This window comes from Eriocheir sinensis, chromosome 38, assembly GCF_024679095.1.
Source record: "Eriocheir sinensis breed Jianghai 21 chromosome 38, ASM2467909v1, whole genome shotgun sequence".
In the NCBI taxonomy this organism is placed as follows: Eukaryota; Metazoa; Arthropoda; class Malacostraca; order Decapoda; family Varunidae; genus Eriocheir; species Eriocheir sinensis.
This window is the reverse complement of record NC_066546.1, coordinates 6,143,913-6,156,908: the sequence shown is the minus strand read 5'-3', so window position 1 is coordinate 6,156,908 and position 12,996 is coordinate 6,143,913. Positions and strand designations below refer to the sequence as shown.

The following is a 12,996-nucleotide window of genomic DNA, read 5'->3' as shown; positions in this document are numbered from 1 at the left end:
AACCACAAAACTACAGGGGGGCCACATTATGTCCTCCACTCTTCCTCCTCCTCCTCCTCCTCCTCCTCCTCCTCCTCCTCCTCCTCCTCCTCCTCTCCCATCACCGCATCTCGTCCTTTCCTCAAAGTGGCCTCGATTATAAGGTGTTAAACTGTGACAAGTACACGTGTATTTTCTCTCTCTCTCTCTCTCTCTCTCTTTGTTTAAATGAAAAAAAGGTCAGAAGAGAGAGAAAGACAGGAGGGAATGGAAGGGAAAGAAGGGGAGAGGATGAAGGGCAGAGAAAAGAGGGGAAAAAAATAAAGATGGGAGGGAAGAGAAGGGAGAGGGTGGAGGGAAGGAGGAGAGAGAAGAGAGGGAACAAGGGAAAGAAGGGAGGGAAGGAGGAGAGAGAAGAATGGGAAACGATGGAAAGAAGAGAGGGAAAGAGAGAGAGAAGAGAAGAGACGGAAAGGAGAAGAGAGACAAGAGGGGAAAAGAAGGGAAAGGGGGAGGAGAGAGGGAAAAGGGGACAGAGAGAAGAGGGAACAACGGCAAAGGGAAAGGAAAGGGAGAGAAAAGAACAGAGGAAAAGGAGGAGATAAACGAGAAGGAAAAGGGAAAGGAAAGAGAGAGAAAAGAACATAGGGAAAGGAGGAGATAAACGAGAAGGAAAAGAAGAGAGGAAACAACGGAAAAGGGAAAGGAAAGGGAGAGAAAAGAACATAGGAAAAGGAGGAGATAAACGAGAAGGAAAAGAAGAGAGGAAACAACGGAAAAGGGAAAGAAAAGGGAGAGAAAAGAACAGAGGAAAAGGAGGAGATAAACGAGAAGAAAAAGAGAAAAGGGAAAGGAAAGAGAGAAAAGAACAGAGGGAAAGAAGGAGATAAACGAGAAGGAAAAGAGGAAAGGGAAAGGAAAGAGAGAAAAGAACAGAGGAAAAGGAGGAGATAAACGAGAAGGAAAAGAGGAAAGGGAACAACGAAAAAGGGAAAGGAAAGAGAGAAAAGAACAGAGGAAAAGGAGAAGATAAACGAGAAGAAAAAGAGGAGAGGGAACAACGGGAAATGGAAAGGAAAGAGAGAAAAGAACAGAGGAAAAGGAGAAGATAAACGAGAAGGAAAAGAGGAAAGGGAACAACACGGGAAAGGAAAGAGAGAAAAGAACAGAGGAAGAGGAGAAGATAAACGAGAAGAAAAAGAGGAAAGGGAACAACGGGAAATGGAAAGGAAAGTGAGAGAAAAGAACAGAAGAAAAGGAGGAGATAAACGAGAAGGAAAAGAGGAAAGGGAAAGGAAAGAGAGAAAAGAACAGAGGAAAAGGAGGAGATAAACGAGCAGAAAAAGAGGAAAGGAAAGAGAGAAAAGAACAGAGGAAAAGGAGAAGATAAACGAGAAGAAAAAGAGGAAAGGGAACAACACGGGAAAGGAAAGGGAGAAAAGAACAGAGGGAAAGGAGGAGATAAACGAGAAGGAAAAGGAAGAGTAGAGAAGGAAAGGGGGATAGAGAGACGAAGTAACAACGAAAAGAAGAGAGGGAAAGAGAGAGAAAAACGAGAAGAAACAGAATAACAAGCAACAAAGAGCATGGGATTGGCGTAACATCAGTCAGTTAAAGGAGAAAAATATACAACTTCATTAGCACTATTTACACTCTTATTGCTACCTTGTGAGCGCTACAGAAGGCGATGAAGAAGAAGGGGAAGTGTAGATGCTTGCGTGACTATCGCCATCGTCAGCACCCACCTGCCCGCCCGCGTGACAACTGCCGTACCTGTGGAGTTAATTAGGAGGTAGAAAGGTTAGGTAATGTTGGGTTTTGTGAATGTTATGTATTGGAGTAGGTAGATGGCTTATTTTCCTTCCCTGTCCTTTCTTTCCTTTCCTTTATATTATTTCCTTTCCCTTTCCTTTCTTTCCTTCCCTTTATATTATTTTCTTTCCCTCTCCTTTCTTTCCTTCCCTTTATATAGTTTTCCTCCTTTTCCTCCTCTCCCTTTCCCTGCAATACCTCTTTCCTTCCATTCTTTGCTTTCATTTATTTTCCTTCCCTCTCCTTTCTTTCCTTCCTTTTATATTATTTTCTTCCCTTTCCTCCTCTCCCTTTTCCATGTAATATCTCTTTCCCTCCATTCTTTGCCTTCATTTTCCCCCTGTTTCTTTCTTCCTTCCCTTCTTATATCTCTCCTTCCCCCTCCTTAACCCTCCCTTCTTTCTTTCTTTCTTTTTTCTATCCCCCTCCTTTTCCTCTATATATCCCCCTCCTTCCCCCTCCTTAACCCTCCCTTCTTTCTTTCTTTCTTTCTTTTTTCTATCCCCCTCCTTCCCCCTCCTTAATCCTCCCTTCTTTCTTTCTTTCTTTCTTTTTTCTATCCCCCTCCTTTTCCTCTATATATCCCCCTCCTTCCCTCTCCTTAACCCTCCCTTCTTTCTTTCTTTCCTCTTTATCCTCCTCCTTTTCCTCTCTATATCCCCCTCCTTCCCTCTCCTTAACCCTCCCTTCTTTCTTTCTTTCCTCTTTATCCTCCTCCTTTTCCTCTCTATATCCCCCTCCTTCCCTCTACTTAACCCTCCCTTCTTTCCTTAACTTTCCTCCTTTCCCTCTATATCGTCCTCCTTCCCTACTCCCTTAACCCCCGTCCACCCCCCAACCCCCACACACCTGCCGTGGCCACAGAGAGGGGTTGGTGCTCGTGGTTGGCATCACTGCTCCTCGCGTCCTTGTTTTTCCCGCTGAAGAAACTGAAGGTTGCCGCGAAGCCCATGCCCTCGAACTTGCTGTCGCTCCGGAAGGTAACGCGCAGGTACGGCCCCTCGGACTCCACGGTCTGGCGAAGAAGGGACTGGTTGATTGGGTGGTTGACTGGTTGATTAGTTGGTTGATTGATTGTACCGCCCTTCTTTTCCCTCATTTCACGATATGGTTCTTTATGTTTCCTTGTTTCCTCCTGTTTTCTAATTTTCCTCCTATCGTCACTTTACTTCTCTCCTCTTTGTCCCCTTCTTCTTTTTCATGGTCCTTTGTTTGTTTATTTGCCCCCTCCCCCTCCCCCTCCCCCGTTTCCCTTGCCTATAACACTACATCGTTCCTTCCTCTGTCTCTTTCACGTTGCTCCTCATGTCTCTCGTATTGTCTTCCCATCTTTCATTTTCTTCGCATCTACTCATCACGCTTTGCTCCCACCCACTCACTCCGTTCCCCTTCCTTACTACTCTCTCCATCGTTCCTTCCTCTCTCTCCCTCCACCTCGCTTTTCGTTCCTCTCTTACCTTTGGAGCGTAGCGTCCGCAGCGTCGAGGCAGGACGTGCTCTATCGGGGAGTTGCTGAATTCCACGAAGTCGCTCTTGCTGTTCGCCGTACACCTGCAAGAGGAGAGTGTGGGAGAAAGTTGCTTGGGTGTTACGGATTCTCAACGCCGCTAAATGGCTCTCATGCCCTACCTAACACTTCGTCTTTTGTATTTAGTAACTTTAGAGTCAGAAGTGTCAGTAGAATTACATGAAATCCAATATTTGGCGTCGAACGTTCTCTTCAAATTTAAGTAGAAATAGCTAACACCTTTTTCGTATATATGTAGTAACTCTATATATCTATTTACAATTTATCCTCTCATTGGAATCACACATTTAGCCACGTATCAGAGTAACCGGTTTGTGGAGTCTTTGGAGGAAAAGTTTATAATAAGCTAATATTTGAGAGCTAAAATCAAGCTTCGCGGAGGACGGGAATAAAAGACTACAGTTCGAATCCAAGTGAATGGATACTCACGGCGCGACTCCTTCGATATCGAAGTACAAGAAGTCGAGCATGACCCTCTGATCTCTGCGGCCGTGGAAGACGTAATGGCAGACGGTGTCTCGCGGGTACTTGCCTGTCGGAGGAACAAGGGAGAGAACGTGACCTGGTGAGTCGGATAGTGTGAGTGTGACAGGAGAGTGTGAGGTTCCTTGAATAGCCAAATGGGAAAGTGTAAACCCTATACCCCGTGGCATAATCTAATTTGAATACGGTCAAAATTTCACTCTAAAACATGTGACGGTGGCTGAGTGGTCAGCGTGCGGATGCGGTGTCCTGGAGGCTCCGGGTTTGAGTCCCGCCCGCTGCTACAAACTGAAAAATTTCAGTCACCGCCGAGTGGCATACGACTACCTACATGCTGTCCTGATGACCACCTATCAACCCGGACTCTAGCGAAACTCTCAAGAGGATCAAGTGAAGCTCCGGTGGACAGCATAAGCCAAGCAAAGTGGCGCCACTACAAAACAGTTGCCTGCGCCACTGGTTGGCTGGGACCGACCACCAGGCCCCATCATGAAAGTCCTCCGGCGCTGTAGGCCAAACAGAAAAGAAAAATACACCAAGTATCGTCTGTCGCCGCAGTTTTTCGCTCATTTCCTATTCTATCGCTCACAAGATGGCCGGTTATTTTTAGAGTTACTGTTTCAGGGACAGATACTGAGCTTTTAAGGTTATATCCTCAACTCCCATAAAAATTTGGTGTTTAGGTGGGCTTGCAAGGGTAATAGAAAGTGGTTATCCGAGGTTACAAGGGCGGATATAGGCCTACTTTTTTCATTAGGTGTATGTGTGTGTGTGTGTGGCGGGAGGGGTTGTAAGGCTGTGGTGTGGTTGTGGCTCATTGAACGCCACGGAGAGGTGGTGTAGGGGCCGATATCACTGTTGTTGTGGTTTGTGTTCACGGGGAGCCATACGAGGAAGAAGGCCTGTCACGGTTTGGTTATTATTATTATTTTTTTTACATCCCCGCCTATAGCGCCGGTAGGCTTTCTTAACCCGATAGCAGCGACGGACCAAATTTGTGGTTTTACCGTGAACCAGCGACGGGCCAAATTTTTCCCATGATATAAACCCCCAAAATAGATGATACATAAACTGATCACAAATGCGTTGATAGGTATATATTATGAAATGGTTTGCGTGAGAGATGATTTTTTCTCATCAATTCGCTTAGAGGGGCCATTAAGAAACATGATCCCCGCCAGATGGTCGGCTTAAGCCCGTCATGGCGCAGGCAATTTTTATAGTGGCGCCAGTTATGCTTGGCTCATGCTGCCCCCCGGAACTCATTCTTGATTCACTGGACGGTTTCTTCTAGAGTCCGGGTTGATGGGTGGTCATCTGGACAGCACGTGGGTAGTCTTAGGCCACTCGGCGGTGACTGAAAAATCCGAGGTGGTTGCGTGGGGATTCGAACTGACGTTGTCCATGGCGTGGTGAATGTGAGCCCAGCACGCTAACCACTCAGCCACCGCCTTCCCTTAGGTCAGGTTTAGTTAGTTCAATTAAATGCTGCAAATACTAGAGTTGGAATAAATCTCAAGGCTGCAAGAGAGGAGAAGGCCTGTCACGGTTAGGTGTGAGTGTGTGACCAGGTATAGTTAGGTTATATAAGCAGACTGACACCCCTATACTTAAATACTGTAAATGGTGGAGTTGGAATATATCTCAAGGCTGCTGGGAGAGGATGAAACATTACTCTATGGTTACAAACACGGCATACCAGAGCGATTAAGCGAAGAACGAGATACAAAGGTGGACTAAGGAGGACTCTCAGGGCTAGATAGGAAGGAGCAATGATGAGGATGACTGATGAAGATGGTTAGGGAGAGCAAGACACACAAAGGATAGGAGGTTTGCCAGGGTCGTTAAGGAAGGGGGGACTAAACGGTACGCATTCCTGGTCTGTGGTTTAGTGATTAGACGGAAAATAAGACACCGCAGGACAGATCAGGGGCTTTGGAGCAGGACACAAGGTTCTCCCCAAGTCAGGAAGGATGACCAGAAAGAGAATAAGGAACAAGGAAAGGAGAATTACCAGTGTAGGTTTTATTGCCCTTTTATTGTTGTATTTTATCATGGTCTAATCTTTAACTGGTTTTATATAGTTTTATAAGATAATTGATTTGTATTAGATTCGGCGCCAAATGACCCCGAAGTTGCGGCGCCAAGAAAGGCCTCCCCAATAATCAATCAATCAATCGGTGTTTTTGAAAGAATGGAAAAAGGATCAGAAACGGGACAAAGAATAAGGGAAAAGAGAGGTATCGGTGTTTTTGGAAGAATGGAAAGAATTATCAGAAAGAGGACAAGGAACAAAGAAAAGGAGAACTATCAGTGTATTGGGAAGAATGGAAACAATGATCAGTAGGACAAGGAACAAGGGTAAGGAGAACTGTCAGGGTCTTCGGTAGGGTCCTCAGCGTACCTCCGGGGTTGGGGCTGTGGATCTCGCCGCTCGGGTACACTGTGGAGTTGAATTCGAAGGTACACGGGTGGTGGTCCAGCTGGCGGCCCGTTGTTAGCCCGAAATCTGCGGAAAGAAACGTGGCGGTCATTAACCCTCCCTCCCGTAATGTACCACCGGGGATCGAACCCGTGCCTTATGATTAGAAGTCAATAATAGCTTTTTTTTTTCCATGTTCCTTGTCCTGTTTCTGATCATTCTTCCATTCTTCCAAACATACTAATAGCTCTTTTTTTCTGTTCCTTGTCCTGTTTCTGATCATTCTTCCATTCTTCCAAACATACTAATAGCTCTTTTTTTTCTCATGTTCCTTGTCCTGTTTCTTATTCTTCCATTCTTCCAAACATACTAATAGCTCTTTTTTTCCTATGTTTCTGGTCCTGTTTCTTATTCTTCCATTCTTCCAAACATACTAATAGCTCTTTTTTTCCTATGTTTCTGGTCCTGTTTCTGATCATTCTTCCATTCTTCCAAACATACTGATCGTTCTCTTTTTTTTTTCCTTCTTCTTTGTCCTGTTTCTGATCATTCTTCCATTCTTCCCAACATACTAATAGCTCTTTTTCCCCATGTTCCTTGTCCTGTTTCTTATCAAGGCAGCAAACCAAGTGAGCCACAGATAAACTAAAATGTCACAGCTCCAACGGTCACTTCTGCGGCCCATACCTGACGCCCCAGTCCTGCACTGTGGATTTACTCACTGCATTATTCTCTAACCCTCTCTCCGTTTTCTGTTCCCTGTAGTTATTAGATTCATAGACAAATATCACTTATGTCTACGGTAAAGTTAATAGAATGAAGGTATTAGAACAGAATCACTTCTCCCCCTCTTTTCTTTATATAAGTGTTTTGTTCATGATTAAGTTAATATTACAATCATGAACATAATATAAGTCTCCCCCTCTCCCCTCCATTTTATATATAAGTTAACATTAGTATCATCGACATATATCACTCCTCTCCGTCTCCTCAATTTATGTTTCTTGCAAATGGAGATTCGTCGGAATATTAAACTTCATGTGAAAAAAAAAAAACTCCTGGAGCCGCCTCGTAAAGTTGAGGAACTGAAGAAAATATCGCAGAGGAAACATTTACGTAAGATTTGTTTGTTAGTGTTTTTAATCTCGAAATTGACTGGATATGAGGAAGGGAGGGATGGAGGAAAGAAGGGAGGAAGGAAGGAAGGAAGGGAGGAGGAAAGGACGGAGGGATTGAGGGAGGGAAGGAGAAAGGAATTTAGTGTGTGTGTGTGTGGGTGTGGGTGTGGGTGTGTGGGTGTGTGTACGAAACCACACACACACACACACACACACACACACACACACACACACACACACACACACACACACACACACACACACACACACACACACATCCAAACGAGGCAGGCAAGCGGTGAAAATTTACAGGCCTCGCTCACGGACCATTACCAACTGCGCAAAACCAGTTAATCCCAGCGAGCAAAAACTAAAAAATAAAAAAATAAACCTTCCCAGAGCAACTAAAATATATGAGTCTCCCGGAAGCTCATAATTTTCGAAGCTCGGGTGGACGGAGGAAAAAAAATATATCGTACGGGGTTTCGAACTGGTGTGTCTATAGAGTATTGTACGGATGTTAGGTCTTCTTTAAGGGATGATATGCTTCTGACGGTTCCTTTTTGTGTGAACTTGTGTAAGGAAGGTAAGCGTCACGGAGTCCAAAAGATCACAGTAAAGGAAGAAGGAAAGGAAAGGGAGGAAAAAAAAAGAAAATTACACTAATGCTCCATGATTTGCCGGAGGAAGAAAATCGTAAAGGAAAGGAAGGAAAGGAAAATAAAAAAAAACACTAAAGGAAAACACTCGTAAATGAAGAAGGAAAGAAAGGAAAGAAAAATAAGAAAGCTGCAAAGGAAGTCGATCGCAAATGAAGAAAAGGAAGGAGAGGAAAGGAAAAGAAGAAAAACAGCAAAGGAAAACGATGGTAAAGGATGAAGAAAGGGAAATAAAAGAAAGGAAAAGAAGATAAAACCGAAGGAAGATGATCGTAAATGAAGAAGGAAAAAAAAAAAAGGAAAATAACACCAATACTCAACGACTGTCAGAGGAAGAAAATCGTAAAGGAAGGAAAGAAAAAAGAAGAAAACACCAAAGGAAGACGATCGTAAATGAAGAAGGAATGAAAAGGAAAGGAGAGGAAGGAAAGGAAAATAACACCAATATTCAACGATTGTCAGAGGAAGAAAATCGTAAAGGAAGGAAAGAAAAAAGAAGAAAACAATAAAGGAAGACGATCGTAAATGAAGAAGGAAAGAAAAGGAAAGAAGAGGGAAGGATAGGAAACGAAAACAAAACGAGAGGAAAGGAAGATCACACCAACACCAACCCTCCCTGCCACTCACTAAGCCATATCTCTTACATACCCTTAAGGAACGTGTACTCGGCCCGGTAGCCCTTGACGTGGGGGCCCGAGGTGAGGCTCCGGAAGACGAGGCTGAGGAAGGACCCGGAGGACATGATGGGCAGCGGGTTCCCGGTGCCGCAGAAGGTGCCAAGCTTGCTGTTGGCACTCTCGCTTATCGTCACGGAGTCCATTGCGTTGCAGCTGAAGGAGGAGAAAAAGAAGATGAAGTAGAAGAAGAAGAAGACGGAGAAGAAGAAGAAAAAGGAGGAGGAGGCGGAGGAAGAAGAGGAAGAGGAAGAATACGAAAATAAAAAAAAGTAGAAGTAGAAGAAAAATAAAAACAATAGCAAGAAGAGGAAGAAGTAGAAGAGAAAGAAGAAAAAAAGAGAAGAAAAGAGAAAACAAGAAGAAAAGAAAGAAAATAAAGAAGAAAAGGGAAAACAAGGAGAAAATAAAGAAGTCGAAGAAGAAAAAAATGAAGAGTTGGAAAAGACATTTAGTTTGAAGTGAAAATGAGTAAAGGAGAAAAAGAATCAGTAAATGAAAAGACTATAGTAAAGAAGATAAAAGAATAGAAAGAAATAAAATAGTGCAAAACCAAACCCTTACTTCTTATTCGAGTAGTTGAGAGGATGATATAGTAGGAAATCCGTGAAGACCAGCCTGACGCGGTGGTGGGGAGGCGCCTTGAGATCGACCCGGCACTGCATGCGGGCCGGGTAGGGCATGGGGTAGTTGGGGCTGGCCAGGGTGCCGTTCATGCCCTTCCAGTGGCCAGGTCTCCCCGGCAGCGCCTCCATCACGTCGTTGCAGCCGAGTACTGACGAATAGGGCGGAAGAGGCACGATTAAGGGCGGATGTTGATTTCTATGTAGGTTATTATGATCAGTGAGAAGAACGAGGAGAAGGAGAGTAAGAAGAAGAAGAAGAAGAAGACGGAAAAGAAGAAGAAAAACAACAACAACAACAACAACAACAACAAAATAATATAACAACAAAAAGACAAGAAAAGGAACATGAACAAGAAGAAAAAGAGAAGAACAAGAATAAGAAAAAAAACGGAACAAGACGAGAAAGAAGGAAAAGAAGAAGAAGAAAAGGAAGAAAAAAAAAGAGGAGGAGGAAGAAGGTAAAGAAGGTACAGAGACTGAAAAATTAATACCCCTAGTTTTGTGTGGAGGGGGGGGGATTAAAAGATGAAGGAGATTACAGAATGGATGAAGAAAATTAATATGGAATTTTTTATTTGGCTTTATATGTGTAAATGAGGAGGAGGAAGTAGAAGAGGAAGAATAAGAGGAGGAGGAAGAGGAGGAGAAAGAGGAGGAAGAAAGAAGAGAGAACGGGAAAATTTAAGGTTTTATGAGAGTGAAGAAAAAAAACGAGAGATAAAAATCACACACACACACACACACACACACACACACACACACACACACACACACACACACACGCACACACATAGGCAAAGACAAAGGGAAGGAAGTAATTAGGTCCGGTCGTAACAATATAGATTAGACGCGTTGTGATGATGATGATGATGATGATGATGATGAGGAGGAGGAGGAGGAGGAGGAGGCGTGACACAAAAGCGCTAATTTCCTCTTCGTGCGTCATTGAGCCAGATAAGAGTGTGCTGTGTTATCTCTCTCTCTCTCTCACAAATCACGTTTATCACCTGGACACGTGTCTTCGGGCAGGTAAGAGAGAGAGAGAGAGAGAGAGAGAGAGAGAGAGAGAGAGAGAGAGAGAGTGGGGGCGGAAGATGAGAGAAGAGCGACTTTATCAAGGGCTGTTGGAAGAGGAGGAGGAAGAGGAGGAGGAGGAGGAAGTAGAGGAGGAGGAGAGGAGCACCAAGATGAGTTTATGAAGAGGAGGGGAACATTTGAGGAAGAGGAGGAGGAGGAGGAGGAGGAGGAAGAGAATGAAGAGAGAGAGAGAGAGAGAGAGAGAGAGAGAGAGAGAGAGAGAGAGAGAGAGAGAGAGAGAGAGAGAGAGAGTGTACGTGGGCGGTGGAGCTCCCAAAAGAGACAAAGGTGACGGGACATTATATCTTTTTTTTTCAAGAGGAAGATGGACGACGAAGATAGGTCACGTGGGGCTATTCTCGGCGCTAAACTGACGTGGGTGTGACGTGTTAATGGTGTCGAACTGGTGTGGGTTTTTTTCTTTGTTTTCTTTTATTTTTATATTTATTGTTTTCTTTATCTATTTTTTTTTTGTTTTTTTGTCCTCGATTTTCTGATGTCTTTCTTCTGTCTTACTTTTATCTTCTTTTTTTTTTCTTATTTCTTTTATGTTATTTTCTTTCTCCTTCTCCTTTTTGTTTTATTTTTTCATTCTTTTCTGTCTTATATTCCTTCTCCTCCTCCTCCTCCTCCTCCTTCTCCTACTACTACTACTACTACTACTACTACTACTACTACTACTACTACTACTACTACTACTACTACTACTACTACTACTACTACTACTACTACTACTACTACTTGTATACGAGTAATAAGTAATATGGAACGCAAATAAAAATGTCTAGTTAATAATCAAGTTTTTTTTTCTATAGATGATAAGAATTAACTGTATTTGAAAGCGATGAAAGAGCATTTAGTATATTATTTGTTGATTCTCTCTCTCTCTCTCTCTCTCTCTCTCTCTCTCTCTCTCGCAGCGTGAATGACAAGGAACGTAATTTTGTCCAGGAGGAAAATGGCTTCGCGTGTTATCCCGGAGTTATGTTAATTAGCAAAGCCCCCCCTGCAAATATTAGGCGAGTTGTGGCCATGAAGAGAGGAGGGGCAGGAGGAGGAGGAGGAAGACGAGGGGAAGGAGGAGGAATGGTAGTAACAGAGGACCAGAAAGAAGAGAATCGGGTTAATATTTTGAGGTATAACTAAGAAAAGATAATAGGAAGGAAAAAAAAATAAACTCGCTGCTTCTGTCTCTTTCCTTTAACATACTTTCTGTCCATTAAAAAGAAAGAAGAAGAGGAAGAAAGAGAAAAAATAGAAAGCGATAAAGGATAAAGGAAAACGAGAGAGGAATAATAATAATAATAATAATAATAATAATAATAATAATAATAATAATAATAATAATAATAATAATAATAGTAAGAAGAAGAAGAAGAGGAGAATGATGAATGAGAAGGAAGCGACGACACTAGAATGAAAACTGAAAGGAAAATCAAATCAGAGAGGAAAGAGGAGGAGGAGGAGGAAGATGGAGGTGGAGGAAGAAGAAGAGGAGGAGGAAAGGAGTATTGAAAAGGCGGAAAATGTGATCAAAGGAGTGAAGGAAAAACAGGAAGGAGAAAGAAGCTAAAAATAGGAAGAAAAAAATATACAGCGAGTGAAAGACGAAAAATGCAGAAGAAAAAAAAGACCGACGGGGAGGAGGAGGAGGGAGGCGAGGACATTGAAAGGGTTGAAGGTGAGAGGAGAACGAGAGAGAGAGGAGGAGGAAGAGGAGGAGGAGGAGGAGGAGGAGGAGGAGGAGGAGGAGGAGGACAACGTTGAAAGCATAAATAAAGAACAACGGTGAATGCAAAGAAACAGGAGGCAAAAAAAAAAAGGTTAAAAAGGGAAAAAAGATGAGAAAGAAAAAAAAGGAAAAGAGAAAAACTAATATGAGGAAAAGTTTCATATTTCCTTTTTCGTCCCTTTTTTTTTGTAGCAAGAAAGAGAACAGGAGAGGGTCGTCCCACATATCCGGCCTTGTCCAAACACACACACACACACACACACACACACACACACACACACACACACACACACACACACACAGTTTTAAATTTGTCTTGTCTTCCTTTTTGTTTATTTTCTTGTTTATTTTTTTTCTTTGCTTTTTTCTCTCATTAGTTTTCTTTTTCTTTTTTTCCTTCATTCACTGTTGCTCTTTTTTATGCTTTCAACGTCCTCCTCCTCCTCTTCATCGTCCTCCTCCTCCTCCTCCTCCTCCTCCTCCTCCTCCTCCTCCTCCTCCTCCTCCTCCTCCTTTCGCTCTCCTCTTCATACAGCAAAATATGATAAAAAATGTCAAGTAATAGATAAATAAAGTAATATACATGTCATAATTAATCGCCGCTATATTTATTAATTAACGCAATGAGGGTATATAATTAGCATCTCTTATTATAATTGCATCCCCTGAAATGCACTAACACTAAAAGAAAACGAGAGGTGGGAGAGAGAGAGAGAGAGAGAGAGAGAGAGAGAGAGAGAGAGAACACTCATCACCATAGAAAATGTTTAATCAGGGTTTGAAATATAAAGGGAAACTACGAAAAAAGCGAAAAGTGGGGGAAAACGCATCATTATGGAAAACGTATCATCAGGGTTAGAAAAATTAGGGGGAACTACGTCAATAT

At 42.9% G+C, this 12,996-nt stretch overlaps 1 protein-coding gene across 2 annotated transcripts in view; it reads right to left on the bottom strand.

The window, feature by feature from the left end:
• Positions 1 to 1,447: 1,447 nt before the first annotated feature.
• Positions 1,448 to 12,996, bottom strand: part of LOC127008583 (suppressor of lurcher protein 1-like) — a 33,665-nt gene continuing 22,116 nt past the window's right edge. The window contains exons 3-9 of one of the 2 annotated variants that reach the window (XM_050880796.1): positions 9,240 to 9,450; positions 8,650 to 8,831; positions 6,207 to 6,311; positions 3,749 to 3,851; positions 3,249 to 3,342; positions 2,641 to 2,806; positions 1,448 to 1,752 (exon numbers count right to left, since the gene is read on the bottom strand). In XM_050880796.1, the coding sequence (XP_050736753.1) occupies positions 1,655 to 1,752; positions 2,641 to 2,806; positions 3,249 to 3,342; positions 3,749 to 3,851; positions 6,207 to 6,311; positions 8,650 to 8,831; positions 9,240 to 9,450 (959 nt within the window). In that variant the 3' untranslated portion in view covers positions 1,448 to 1,654. The remainder of the gene's footprint in view (positions 1,753 to 2,640; positions 2,807 to 3,248; positions 3,343 to 3,748; positions 3,852 to 6,206; positions 6,312 to 8,649; positions 8,832 to 9,239; positions 9,451 to 12,996) is intronic. The other variant, XM_050880795.1, reaches the window with a different exon arrangement.